The sequence below is a fragment of the Poecile atricapillus genome, chromosome 20, assembly GCF_030490865.1.
Source record: "Poecile atricapillus isolate bPoeAtr1 chromosome 20, bPoeAtr1.hap1, whole genome shotgun sequence".
NCBI lineage: Eukaryota > Metazoa > Chordata > Aves > Passeriformes > Paridae > Poecile > Poecile atricapillus.
In genome coordinates this window covers 5,290,721-5,305,329 of record NC_081268.1, presented here as the reverse complement: position 1 = coordinate 5,305,329, position 14,609 = coordinate 5,290,721, and the positions used below count along the sequence as shown (strand labels likewise).

General features: G+C 40.7%; 1 protein-coding gene across 4 annotated transcripts in view; it reads left to right on the top strand.

The window, feature by feature from the left end:
* The window catches only part of NUP214 (nucleoporin 214), a 38,797-nt gene that overhangs the window by 12,113 nt on the left and 12,075 nt on the right, over positions 1-14,609 (top strand). For 3 of the 4 annotated variants that reach the window (XM_058853609.1, XM_058853610.1, XM_058853608.1), the window contains exons 17-28: positions 187-345; positions 2,302-2,405; positions 2,904-3,083; positions 3,553-3,638; positions 3,737-3,820; positions 4,144-4,389; positions 5,071-5,235; positions 5,714-5,822; positions 9,112-9,187; positions 9,853-9,961; positions 11,242-11,344; positions 12,872-12,945. In XM_058853609.1, coding sequence (XP_058709592.1) covers positions 187-345; positions 2,302-2,405; positions 2,904-3,083; positions 3,553-3,638; positions 3,737-3,820; positions 4,144-4,389; positions 5,071-5,235; positions 5,714-5,822; positions 9,112-9,187; positions 9,853-9,961; positions 11,242-11,344; positions 12,872-12,945 — 1,495 coding nt within the window. The remainder of the gene's footprint in view (positions 1-186; positions 346-2,301; positions 2,406-2,903; positions 3,084-3,552; positions 3,639-3,736; positions 3,821-4,143; positions 4,390-5,070; positions 5,236-5,713; positions 5,823-9,111; positions 9,188-9,852; positions 9,962-11,241; positions 11,345-12,871; positions 12,946-14,609) is intronic. The other variant, XM_058853611.1, reaches the window with a different exon arrangement.

Genomic DNA, 14,609 nt, shown 5'->3' with positions numbered 1-14,609 from the left:
ACCTGATGTTCCTCCTTAACCTGCTACAGCTGAACTGTAGATGGAACATTTGACTGCAGTGTTAATGAGGGGGTGACATTTTCCTTTGTGCTTTCAGGCAGATGCTTGTAGAAGCCCTTGTGCTAGATATGGCAATAGAAAATGTTACTTTGAACCTTGTCCCATCTGTTCTATTTCACTTTGCAGTCACTTCATGGAGATATCAGTATTCTGAAGACAACCCTGCTGGAGGGATTTGCAGGGGTAGAAGAAGCTAAAGAACAGAACGAACAGAATCGTAGCTCTGGGTATTTACACTTGCTCTATAAGAAACCTTTGGATCCCAAGAGTGAAGCACAGCTTCAGGTATGAATCATGTCAGCCAACATCTGATAGAGAGCTTTAAATAAAATAAAACTTAGGTTTGTGTGTGCAAGTGCCCAAAAACTGCCCTAAGTATTTTCTGTTTCAGTAAATAGTCTAGTAAATGTGTGGTGAGCTTTGGTTTCCATGAGTTTGCAAGAGATGCTGGAAATCCTCTCCTGAAGCTCCCCTCTGTGTTGCCATTTGCAGTGATGATTCAAAACTCCTTCTGAAGGGATGTAGTTCACCTGAGATCCAAGTCTATTCTAATCTTAGAATATGACTCTTGACATCCTGTTCCTTCTCAGCCTGTAGTGTTTGCTCAGGGATTTCAGTTAAAAGAATGTTGGGTTTTTTCCTACACTTTATAGAAGAGTTCTTGGAATTATTTTTATCTGTAGCAAGTGCCTTATGGAACAATTTGATGATTTATTATGACTTAGAGAATTGTGTGGTTAATTCCATGGATGGTGAAGCATGAAGCTTAATGATATTCTAAAAGCTGGGACACAAAGGAAAATAACCAGCAGTACATAAAGAGGCTTTCAAAGACCAGAAAGAAAGTAGTGGTGAAGCACTTTTTGTTGCAGCTCTGGTGATGAAGGCTATTTAACCCTAAGCAAAATAGAGTGAATGTGCCCTACAAATGATACTTGGTCTTTTATGCACTGATAAGTTCCCCTCAAGAGGTTTAACTGGCAGGTTGAAAGCATAATTGAATGTCATCTTTGTGGCAGTAGGTATCAAGACCATGCATGCAGTTATTAGAAATCAGCGGACACAAAGTAATTTCTTTTAGGTCTGATCTCTAATCTTCACTTGGATTCTGTTGATTGATTTGCAGACATAATTGCATGCCTGCTTTGATGTCCAGCATGTGTCTGTGACATTTAAAGCTTATGCTTGTGACTTCAGAGAGATGATAATGTTGAAGTATGTAGGTTTTCAAAACCCTGAGACTTTTATTATGTCCAGCTGTATCAATTTGGTATCCAGAGAGTTGCTGCCATGTAGGTGCTGGAGACAGGAAACCTGGGCTTGGCAATGTTTAACACTAAGCCCACAGCAGGACTGGATTTGCTTTCAGGTTGGCGATGTCCCAGTAGAATTCTGTGCTGTATCTTGAAAGCATTTACAGTGGAATTCTTCCCAAGCTGTGTTCCTTGGCTGCTTCATCATATTTAGCTGAACGTTCTGTTGAGATGAGCTGAAACCAACTGCAGTTCCCGTTTCCGTTTTACATGGTTGGAGTTCAAGCCATGGCCATGCCATGCCAGGCAGGAGAGATCCCAGGAATGAGACTGAGCTCTGGGTTTGTTTAGTGAGCAGAGCTTGGGACTAGAAGTCTTTGGTGTAGCTGCTGCAGTTGTGCAGCTGTATGGTCATGGATGAGTCACTTTACTCTCTGTCCTTGCTTTTTCTTTATTTTTATTTTCCTACCTATAAAAGTCAAATTCCTTGCCTTAATGTGAGATTTGTGAGCATTTGTGAGTGCTTTCATGAATCATAGTCTGTGAATGCTAATATTCTAGAGCTGTGTGAGTAGCCTGCAAAGCTTTGATCACTTATAATTGTTAGAAGTTTCAGCGTTGTAAGATGGGAACAAATGACTCATGTTCTGGAAGTGTCATTTGAAATAAGGATTGTTTTGTATAATGCCTGGTGTTTGTAAAATCCTTTTTGTAAAGACCTGGCAGTGTTTTGCAAATAGTATGGACAGTATTACTTTTAGTTGAGAGCTGAGGTAAAATGTCCAGGCCAAACCCTGTGTGTACCCCATTGATTGTTATGTAAATTTTCACCATGTTGGGTTCTGTTGTGCTGGTAAAATTTTCCAGGCAGAAATATGGGCAAGTGTTCTATAGCTTGGACTGAATGAGCCTGAAGAGTCTTCATCTTCTTCAACTGAAACTGAGATTTCTGAAGTGAATTTATAACTCACTTTATTTTGCCTGGCAGGAAATCCGACGCTTACATCAGTACGTGAAGTTTGCTGTTCAGGATGTGAACGATGTTCTGGATTTGGAGTGGGATCGGCACCTGGAACAGAAGAGAAAGCAGAAGTAAGTAGTTGAAATTGGAGTACAGAACTAGTGCAAAGAACACATCAGTGATCTGGGAATTAGTCTTTAATCAACAAGGACCTTTTTCTGTTTAACAATACAATCTTTCTTGAGAAATCTGGGAGTAAATCTTCTCTCAGACACCTAATGCGATCCATGGGTTCAAACTCTTCGGGCTCATGCATGTTACATGCTTGTAGTATCTCTGTGTACAGTGCAAATAATGCTTATAGAAAAAAAAACTAAGCTTTGCAGAAATTCATTGATGGCAGTTAATGAAACCTTTCTAATAGATAAAACATCTTGAAGCAGATGAGCTAAACGAATAAACTGGAGACATATTCAAAGGAGAAATCTGTATTTGAGATGGACTGAACTTCTTTGGTGTTTGACCTCCTAGAATTTCAGTAGCCAGAACTGCTAAACCATTGGTGTTTGCTTGCCTGCCTGTGACCCAGATGCACAGAATGTCCCTGTCCCTTGATGTGATCTCTGCAGGCGTCTGATAGTCCCTGAGCGAGAGACTTTGTTCAACACTCTGGCAAATAACCGGGAAATCATCAACCAGCAGAGGAAGAGACTGAACCACCTGGTGAACAGCCTGCAGCAGCTCCGCCTCTACAACCAGACATCTCAGTGGAGTGTTCCCAGTGATACATCTCTAAACAGTGCTCAGAGGTATGTGGAACGTGAATTCCTCCTTCTCTCTTGCCCCCAGCAATGTGCAAGGGTGCATCCTCCAGAGAATGATGTTTTGTGGGCATGGTATGGGAGGACAGGACATCATAAAAATTATACTAATCTATGCTCAGGTAATAGAGAAGCTCATTGGTTGTGTTCTTGGACACTGTTTGATGCTTAGCAGAAATTTCCCCTAAAAGTTTAAGGAGTTTTGTAATAAATGGGATAATAGAGCCTCCAGGCTGAGATACTGCTGGTTATCTGTCTGACTTCAGGGAAAGTAGTGTGAAGGGCTCTTGAAGTTTCCAAAATAGTTAGAAATGCATCATACAGTATCTAGAGGAGCCAATTGTTTGTTCTTCCAGCTGTGTCAGTGGTTCTAGTGTCTACTTTGGCCCGATTTTGTTCCTGCTTTGGTTGGTTTCTTTCTGCTGCTGATGTTTTTCACTGCTCTGCCTTGTCCCAGTTTTGACAGTGACCTTGAAAGCCTGCGCAATGATTTGATGAAAACTACTTTGAAATCACATGCCAAACCTCTGCCCAAAGCACCTGGTAATTTATTCTTTCTTCCTGACATAAATGTGAATTTCCTTTTTTTTTTTTTTACTTGCAGTTTGACTGTAGACTAATAACTGTCTTCCATTTTCCAGCTAAGTTATCCCCAGTGAAGCAGGCACAGTTGAGGAATTTTCTAGCTAAGAGGAAAACTCCACCGATTAGGTCTACAGCTCCAGGTAAACCTTTAGTTACCATAGAAGTCTGAAATGCTTTCCAGGAGGATAACTTACCTGCTGTGGGACTGAAACCTGAAATTAGCTTTTGACTTCTTAACCCCTACTTTTCTTTTCCTGTTCTCCCATCTGCTCTCAGGAGGACTTGCCTTCAGTTACTGTCTGGTTGAAGGCTGCCTTTTCAGGCAGTTAGGAAGTCATATCCTATCAATTCAGGATTAAAACAAGCCAATAGGAGAGTATCCTAAAATAGGCTGCATTTGTCATGGCTGTTACACTGGATGGTTCCCTCAACTTAATACTGGATTTGGTTTTTGATGTTGCAGCAAGTTTGTCCCGATCTGCCTTCTTGTCCACGAGATATTATGAAGATTTGGATGAAGTCAGCTCAACATCCTCAGTTTCCCAGTCACTGGAGAATGATGATTCCCAAGCAGTGGACCAGGAAGAAGAGGCTGCCCCAGTCCAAGTCCCTCGTCATGCTCCTGTGGTCCGAACTCCCTCAATCCAGCCTGGTTTGATGGCTCAATCTCCTTCCTTTGGGAAACAGCATCTCTCCCTGGGTACTTTGTGTGAGTTGTGTTTGCAGTGTGTCTTCTCAATGTAGTCTTGTGGGTAGCTTTAACTACTGTGCTATCCATTGCAGTGCTTCCTGCCCTGGAGAAATGAGACTGCAGGATAGAGATTTACATTGCCAGGTTCCCAGGAGCACTATCAAAGTGGCTTTGTAGCTCATGAACTCGAGCTAAAAGCACTAAAACACCTTGACTCACTGACTGTTTTTGTGATAGCCTGGTTCTTTCAGATTGCAGTGACCTAAAATATTGCCCAAAGACTAAGAAACTGGAGTACTTCTGCATTTGGTTGATGTGGCCAAGGTTAGGAGTTCTGAGCCCAGCAAGTCTCAGTAAGAACTGCATTTGCATACACTGAGTTTTCCTTGTGCAAGAGAGTTTTCTTTAATCTGCAGCCAGAGAGAAAAATAAGGTGTCAGCAGAAGTGTCTGTTACAGCAAACTGAAAGTCCTCTAATGCATTGAAATGACATCTATTGAGACTTACTAAATTCCTTGGGATATACCAGAACTGCCAGTCAGATTGTGTTGATTGATTGAATGGCCTGCACACCACTCCTGTCAGAAGGAAGCTGTGTACTTAGAGGAAGAACTGCAGTTCAGCAAAGGCTTTCAAAGACTCCCTGATTTATAGAGAAACATTTAACTAATACTTTTGTTAATTCGGTTTTTTTTTTAGTGCCTACAACTTCAAACAGAATCATCCCACAAGGGGCAGACAGTACAATGCTTGCAACAAAGACTGTGAAACATGGGGCCCCTGCTCCCACTGTCACTGTTCCAGCACCACAAGCAGCTGCTGCTGCAGCTCTGCAGAGACAGATGGCTGCTAACCAGTCCCCAGGTAAAAGGATGGCTAATTGCTTAAGTGACCTTTGAGCAGCTGAATGGGACCTTCACGGGGGTTTAGTGCTCTCAAAGGAGGAGATCATCAAACAAAATGGGGTGCACATCTGTAATTGTTGCACCTCTGAACTATCCAATGCTCCTTTGTCTTCCTTTTTCCTGCAAGCTGCTAGTACAAAATATCTGAGAAACTCCCATTTCTGTTAACGGAAAATGTTACAACACTGTTAGAGAGAGTTCATAATAATTAGATTTGGTCAGCAAGGAACAAAAAATGTACCAGCTATATAGATTGCTGTGACTACTTTTGTCCTTAATGAAGTCTCAGTTTCCAAATGTTTCAGGACATATGTTTTAGAATCTTGGATGGATCTTTTTGGAATTATTCAGGCCATATTGAACGAAATGAAATGCTTAATAGGGAGATTGTTTTTACTTTTTTTTTTTTCCTTCTGTTTTTTTTCTGTTCCTTAAAGCTGTGAGCACCTCCTTGACTGAATCAACTCTGAAGAACGTTCCTCAGGTGGTGAATGTTCGAGAACTCAATTCTGGGGCATTGACTTCAGCAGTCTCTGCAGTAATAGGGTGAGTGCTGCCCTTCTTTCTGGTGGCTTTTGGTTGCATTTGCACTGGAGCACATCTGCCAGTGGGGAGCAGTAGCAGTGTTTTGCTGAGTCTGGCTGTGTAAGAACTAAAGTGGGTGCATTTAGACAAGAGTATTGGGTTTGTATATTGAAAGAAGGAAGGAAAGAAAGAGAGAAAGAAAGAGAGAATAAAAGAAAGATTGATCGATCGATCTTTCCAGTTCATTCAAGGATTTGCTAATGGCTTGTCCTGAACAAATGGTGAGACAAGTATTAACCTTCTCTGTTTGTCTGTGAAATGCATTTATGTGCATCCTCTTCTTTTGGGGTTCAGTGGTTTTACTGCTAATATGAAATTTGGCCCTTGTATCTCTCCAATCACTGCCTCTGTTCTACCTCTTTCACAGCCCTCTGTCACTGAGTGTGGTCTGTGACTTCAGGTTGTCCAGATGTTTTCCTTCTACCTTGTCATCCTTTGCAGAGAGAGCCTTCTCTGGAGTTATGCCTCTTCTGTCTGTTCCCAGATTCACCCCCTGAAGGGAGGGAGAACTGTGCTCTGGCTTTTCTGGAAACTTGTCTCAAATGTTTTGACATCAGAATTTTGACTGAAGGGTTGGGTGTCAGTAGGGGTCAGTCACTTTGGAACACCACCAAGCTGCAAGGCTCTTCTTCATGACTAAACTATGAATGTTGACTTCTGGTATTTAATCTTGAATTTGTTACCATTTCTTGTGGGTTAGCTGTAACACTTGGCTTCCCTACCCTGCTTCCTACAGACAACAGCCAGCTCAGCTCATTCCAGAGATTTCTGTCTTATCACCAGGCTCTGTCACCAGCCTAGGACCAGACTTTTTCCCTGTCATTGTAATGACCTTGAAACTGTCTTTGCTTGAAGTTCCTGCTGTCAGTTAAGATGAGAACAGTGCATGGCCAGATGTGGGCTGGGGAGGCAAGGGCATTACTGAAAAGTCTGTGCAAAATTGGGCTTACTGCACGAGGAGGGATAAAGTCACCACATATCTCTGATTATATGTTCATATGGAGTTGCAAATGCTTTGTCCATATAACTGTGAGCTGTACATGCAGCTTCTGGAGCAATTGCTGTTGTTGCATCACCACTGGCTTTCACACTTTTGTGTGTACTCTTCACTGTCAAAGAAAAAAGGTGAGATTCCTTTGATTCAACTTTTCAAGAAGGGAAAAGTCTCACAGTGGTAGTAGTCAGCTGCTGGCCTTGACATTTACTTCATGGTTTCTTTTACATTTTAATTGAGAAACAGCTCAGGCACTTTTTTCTATTTTATTTCTTCCTAAAAATTATTAACTGGAATGGGGAGGAGAATTGCTACATCTTGTGAAAATCAAATTTGCAGACAGCTCCACGTGGGAATTTTTTGGCTAAAAGTAGTATTGTAGCCAGGAAGTTTTTTGCCCTCTGTTTCATCAGAACTATGATGAAAAAGGTAGAAAGTACTGGCTATGCATAGAGAAGGTTGTGAGTGAGCAATAGGTAGTGAGATAGGTTTTCACTTGAACTGTAGTTAAAGACCTATCTTACTTTCAAGTAGTTTTACACTGACAGTATTGATTAATCTCTCTAATTTATAGAGCACCAGCTAGCTTGATATCTTGGAGGCTTTCTACAGTCTTACTTTATAGCTGACCTCATAAAAATGTACTTTATAAAAATTCTACCCAAATGAACCGTGCTTGCCAGTCTGATTCAGCACTAAAATGAAGAGCATTCACCCAGCAAACTTAATTCATCAGTTTTTGCCACTTCTGACATCCTGGCTCCCTTTTGCTGCCACAACTCACTCTTTGGTTGTTAAGCAGGATTGATTTTTCAGTTGTTCAGTGGCCTGTGACTGGGTGTATTGGTGGTCCCACTCCAGTTACTAATACATAGTTTTCAGTGCAAAAAAAAATACTTTCTCCACAACTGAAGTTAATCTCAGCATTTTCACAGCATTGTCAAGTGATCTTGAGATCAAGTCCCACCTTCTCATGAATTTCACTGACTTTCTGTTGTTTTCTTCTTTGTTCAGTATATGCTTAAAATCTACAGCTGCACCATCCCAACACCAACGTTTTCCAGTGTTAGTCTTGAAGTTTTCATTGTTTGCTGTACTTCTGCTTTGGGCAGAGGGCAAATCCAGGCCATGCAATGTAGAGAGAGAGAAGGGAAGGGAAGGAAGGAGGGACTTACTAGTAAAGCAAAGCTGTTTAAGGCACAAAACCATATCCAAGACCAAATGGCCATACAAAATGTTTAATGTATGTGTCCTCTTCCTTTGGAATATGGTAGAAAATTCCTGTATATTGGCCTGCAGCTGACCAAACAGTAAATGCAGTTTGGGCATCCTCATGCTTTAGCAGACAGACAGCTTTGGATGCCCAGATTTGCTCACTGTCTGGGATTTGTGGCCTCAGCCAGAGATTGGTTATTGCCTTAGGGATCTTCTGGTCCAAGTTGAGATGGAGACAATCTGCCTGGGTAAGAAAGCTGGGCTTTGCCACCAAGAGAGTGCAATCATGGTTGAATTTGAGCTTCTGAAATCTTCAGTATTGGCCAGTGAAGTTTCTGAACCTGGTGCGGCACAGACTCGAGGAGATGCTAAAACTGGTTGGCAGTTCCCAAGTTACAGTGATTTGATATATTGGTGCCCCACAGTGCCAAGGTCAGATGCTGCACCACATGAGATTCTGCCATTCTGCAGCAATTGTCTGGGGATTTTTATTTTGTGGTCAAAGATACTAAACCTACCATGTAGAACACAGGTTAATTTTATCATAGTTCTTGCCATGACTTTGTCAATGTTTATAGTACACTTCAAAGACAGGAAATGTTCCCTCCACCCCCTCCCAATTTTGTCTCCTTACTCAGTATTTCTAAGCATTGCATGTACGTGTCTGGACTCTACATTGTGAAGGAAGCTGCTTAAATTTGTTATCCACTAGGCATAAAATTGTAATCCCCTTACCTGCTGATTTTTCATCAACTCCCTGTAAAATAGAAAGCCCTGACTCTCTTCAGAGACAAGAGTGTCTGGAGAAGACTTCATCATTTAAGTCTAGAGGTTTAAACACATTTACAGACTTCCTTTGTTAAATGTGGCTGATTCATTTAAGAGGTTTATTCTCTAATCAGATTTGTTCGTTTGGAGTTGTGTGTGGAATCTTTAGTAGCGGCTGTTGTGCAAGTCTTCTGAGAGCTGTGCTTTTTGAAATGAGAGGAAATCCTCTTTCAGACTAGTTATTCACATAATTGTTTCATTTTTCTTTTGAAGATCATCTGTACCTCACTCTGCAGCCCAGGCAGTCCATCAAGTTTTGGCAACTGTTGCTACAAATCAAGCTAAACAGGTATTTTTATATAGAACCCTTTCCCTGTGGAATATTTACCTGGGTGTGCTCAGCAGAGTTTGGGGGTTTAATTTTCATAGCTTGCCTTGCTTTCTTGACAAACCATTTCTGTATCTGTGACCTTGACAGTGTGATGCCAGGCATATATCTATGTTATGTCTTGCCTTTTCTCTCTTCTGAAGATGTGCAGCTTTCTAATGGCCCCAGCCTTGCTGCAGTGAGGGTCGCAGGTAACAGCAAAGGAAGCTGTATTAGGTAGATACAACTAAATTTCACACCAAAAAACCACAAAGTTACAGGCAGTCAAGGGAGAGAGTTTGTTACTTGGCCTGTTATTCTGCTGAAAATATTGCTTAATGGTTGAGAAGCTGTTGGGTTTTATATCTATGCATCAAAATACCCATGCAGCAGTCTCTGTGCTCTGGAATCATTGAGCTGCTGCCCACGGAGGTTTGCTGGCTTGTTGAAAAGGTTGAGGTCTGACCCTGTATTTAAGTGTCAAGACATAATGGGCCCAAGATTGCAGAGCTCTGCTAAGTGCTTCAACCACCCACCTCTATTTTATTCTTAAGTCACTGCATGACATTGATAATACCAAACCAATGTCAGAAGGACCTTTGTTAATGGAAAGACTGCACTGACCTGAAGTGGTGCTGTGTTTTTAGACACCTCTGACAAGCTCAATGAAGGGCCAGACTCCACCTTCCTCTGTGTGTGTACCCTCTCCTATAGCATCCACAGCTGCTCCAACATCATCTGGCAGCAAGATCTCAGGTAAGTTGTCTTTATGGAAGTAACGCCTGGATGTCTCTCACAACATGTCAGGGTACACAGTCCAGAGAATGAGGACACTGAGGAGAAAAGATTTGCCTCCACTGAGAGGTTGCTGTGCCAGTCTTGAGGGGGAGAATTTGTAAAATGAAGGTACAGAAGTACAGGAGAGTGGTTTTCTGTGCTCCCTGTGTTTTGTCTGTTCCTGCATCTAGAATTCAGTGACACGATTCCTTGTTCAGAGTGCACTCAGGACTCGTAACTCTTATCAGGAAATGCTGAAAGCACATCTTCCACAAGGCTACTGTGGTTTGACAGCATATTGAAAGCAGCTCTTTTATTTTTAAAACATTAAAATCCTGTTTTACTAGAGGACATGAAATGATTCACATGAACACCATGTCTTAGTGTCAGAGCAGAGAAAACAGTGCCTTTATTCTCTGACTCCAGTATTTATAGATTCTTGACAATGACCAGGGATTGGATAATTAAGTTACCACCTTCCCAAGCACATTGGTCATGAGAAACGTCCATCAAAAGATGTTTCTTAGAAGGACTGTGATAAACAACTTACATTTATAGAACTTTCATGGGAAAGTAAAACTATGAAAACATTATCAGAAGGCTTCAATTTCCAGGGTGACAATCCTGCTGATTTAAAACATTTTAAATGTTCTGGATTTGATTTCAAGACACACAGCATTTTAGGAGTACCTGAACAAGCTTGAAGTGAACTAATTCCTATGCAGGATCTATTGAGCTTTGAGCTGTAGGACCAAGTCCAGAGCCAGTTCAGACACACAGATCAGTCTCATAGAGTTGAGAAGCTTCTAAAGAAAGGAATGCTCAGTTTTCAACTTGACAGGGAAAGAGGAAACATTAAGGGAAGGAAGCAATTGATTTTTAATGTGTATTAGATAATAATGCTTGCATTGGACATGGTTTTGTAAGCCTCTCACATAAATGTCTGAGATCCATCTCTGTTGGTCTTTTGCCTTTAATCTGTGCATGTAGGTTGCCTCTTAGCCAGGGGTAAGAAGCAGTAAAAATAGCTAGGAATCATATTTAGCTTGGCAAATGCTTCTTAAATTTGGTTTATTGAAAATGTCAGCTCCTGAATTTGATAGCATTTCCTTTTTATTTGAAATTTATTAAATTACCAACTGTGTGTGCAAGCTAATATCTCCTTTTCCAATAGATGGATGTCAGGGTACTTTGTTTATTTTTTTAATTTGTAAATATATTTTAAAAGTATATTTATTTGTTGTTCTTGTAACTTACAGGACAAGGGACAGTAAAAACAGTTACAGCTGTTTCTTCTACTGTGACATCAGTACAAGCAACAACTTCACAGCTTAACAAAACGTTCTCGTTTTCTTCTGCGGGGTCTGTATGAACATTAAGATTTCTTTGTAGTTGACATTAAATACGAGTACTAGCTGTTACAGCAGGTGTTGCCTACAAGCTGTGCAATACTGTAAAATGGCACCTGCAAATGTTAGACTGGGAGGGCAGGAGTTGTAGCAGAGTCCTTTGAAGACCTTCTTTGTGGAAGTCTGAGTGAGGTCTGAAGTTCTGTGAGACTGACACAATATCCTGCTGCTTAGAGGTTTTTCAGTGTGTAACTAATCAAGAGTAGAGGATGACTGGTTTGCTTTTGGGGTTTATCTACAGTGGACTGTTGAACAAGTTCATGATTAGGACTTGAAATGTGTACTGATGGTCACACTTGCTGAATTATTTATTTTAATACAGCAGAACAAATTTTGTGTTTTGGCTTGAAAAGTAATCGGTTCACAAAGGTGACAAGAGGGGCCCCAAGGCATCTGGTAATTTCTGTTACATAACAATAACACAAAGCAAGGCACATGTTATGAACATACAGTTACTATGAAACCTCTCTTATGGAATGTTGTTTCAGGGATGGCAAAAATCTTTATTTGATTATATCTTCTTCTTAGGGGAGAGGGATAATTCCCTAGGAATGATTGTTTAAAATTCTGCATGTTTACTGGTATAACACTCAAGTGAATTTCTCTATGAAGTGGGCAACATTAAGTAATTCAGAATACACACATACTCAAATGGCTGGGTTTTTTCAGTCTTACCCATTTCTCTGCATGTTTTTTAAGTGGATGCTACCCAAATGCCTTGTTGGGCTCTTCAGAGGGCTAAAAGAGTCCTTTTAAATGATGGAAATTCAGATTTGAAAAGCAGACAACCCTGCCTTTGTCCCATGTGCAGTGCCTCAGCGTGTAAACCATATGCTAAATACAGTGCTGTTGTCAGTGATGTCTTAGTCCCATGGCCTGACTTCTATATCAGCAGCTGGTCTTTGAGAATCAGAGACAGCCTAAAAAGCCTCAGGGAATGAAGATCTCTGCAAGACTCATTATGAAAGATCACAGTATTTTTGCAAGACAAAATATTTTCAGTGTAAAATAGTCATGATAACTTTTCATTTCTGTCTTGCTATGATTGATCTCCTTTTTGATGGATGGCTGTATCCAGTTATTCCCTCTGCACATGCACTGACTCTTCCCTTTCTGCTCTTTTAAACTCTAGTTGCCCCTGTGGTTTCTCATCTCACCAGTCTCCCCAAACTCATCAGGTTTTGGTGCATGGAGAAGAAATACACAGCAGAAAGGAAGGATGGGAGGATGAGGAGTGGTCAAAAGAACTTTGAACCCTGACTCTCTTTAACCCTGTAGGAACCTTTCAGAGAGGGAACAAATGGAGCACAGTGTGTGTGCTTCTCTCTTCCTGTTTAATTCTTGGAGAAACTGTTCCTGTGTGCCTGGCTTTGTGCAAGTCTGTACTGGAAATTTGAGTCTGAGTTGTGCTCATCATATGGTTGGAAATTTCAGCACTTTGAGCTAAGTCATTCTTTCCCTTTCTCCTCTTTCCTCCTAGGTCTGTATTTAATTTTAGTGGTGTCACATCAGCTGCTTCATCACAGATGCTGCCCAGCCTCACTCCCTCACAAGGTTAGTAGAGAGTGTGCAAACAGCATCTCTTCCTTCTTAGCAGAGTGTTTTCCTAATTTGTGTGGTTCTTGTTGTATGTTGCAGTTCTATTACTAAAATTGCAATAACATTTCATACATACACTGGGTTCTCCCCTGTAATACACAGAAATCTGGGCCACCCACCTACCAATTAAGCGAAATATTCGTTGCCAAGAATATTTAGGAGGGACTAGTTTATGAAAAGGGTAATGTCTGTAGTCATTTCCTCTGTTGTCATTAATCTCTAGATTTAAAGTTGCTGAGGTAGACTGACATAGAACTGTTATCCAGTGATTATTTAGTAATCAGAGGGAAATGCTTGGAATGGCTTTGTGTTGCTTCTAGAATTGAAGTGACAATACATAGGCTGTCTTTCCATGTCATAGGTAGACTCTACTTGCCCAGTCTCATAAAAGGGAACTGATAAAATCTGCTTTGTAATATTTTTGAAGCTTTCTGCCTTTAATTTCAGTCTTGCAGATGAGATCATACAGTCCAAAAATTTGCTCCCAATGTTATTGGTTCCTTTGATAAAAGATATCACATCTTCTTACAAATCTTGGCTTGTTTTTATCCTTAAACCATCACAGCTACAGTAATGCTACTGATACTCTTGATGTTAAGCAGAGAGAATTAATTTGGCTTAAAATTTGAAGATTAACATAAAAGCTTAGGTAAATAACACAAGTAAAGGAGGAGTGGGAGGTACAGGAGACTTGTAAACCACAGTATTGTGTGAGGGCAGGTACTTCACTCTGTTCTGTGAACTGGTAGAAGTACCTTTGTCTCTGTAATTGGTAATGGAAGAACTGCAGAATGTAATTTCAGGACCTCAGAAGGAATAAAAAGCTACATTATTGAGTGTCAGTTACTTAAATATACTTCATAGAGGGGAAAATACAAGGATAATGCCAGAACTGCTAAGAATCTTTTGACATTTATTGTTGATCTCCATGCAGATTTCCTGTACTCCAAACAACAATGCAGTGTTTTCAAGTGGGAATTTGTTTGATGCTCAGAAATGATGTGACAGTACATTAAATAAAACTAGCCCAGTCTCCCTTAAAACTTCAGCAGTTTCACACTGTTGGACAGCAGTGTATGTTAAAAGTGGAGTTGCTTTGGCAATTAGATTTGAGAGTTTTTCTCTAGTTTTCCAAAGCTGAAAACAGGCTGTATAGGAACTGGTTGGTGGTCTATAAATAGCTAAATTTGTAAAGCAATATTTGAGTTTGTAGAAGACTCTTCAAGTGTCAGAAAGTATTTTTATGACCTTAACTGTTCTGAGCCATTGGTTTAAAAAGAAAGTGCTGTAGTAAATGTCAGGAATTTTTTACCTGAACCAAGTAAGAGGAGGTGAAAGTGGTGTCAATAGAAAATCATCTGTAATAACCAGGTCTTTCATACTTTTATCAAACTGCTGAAAAAGAAATAGGAGCGAAAGACTGCAGTTGTCTGTACTTAAAGAGAAGGATGGTCAAGTGGAGGCTATGATATGACAGTAACAATGTTTGTCACTGTCACCCTGGCCATAAAGGCTTCAGGTGTCACTGTTGTGTCCTGAATGGATATGAAGGTTGCAGTTACCTGATGGACAGTGGCTTTGTAGTTTTGAGGCAAGAACACTGACAGTCTGTGAAGCAC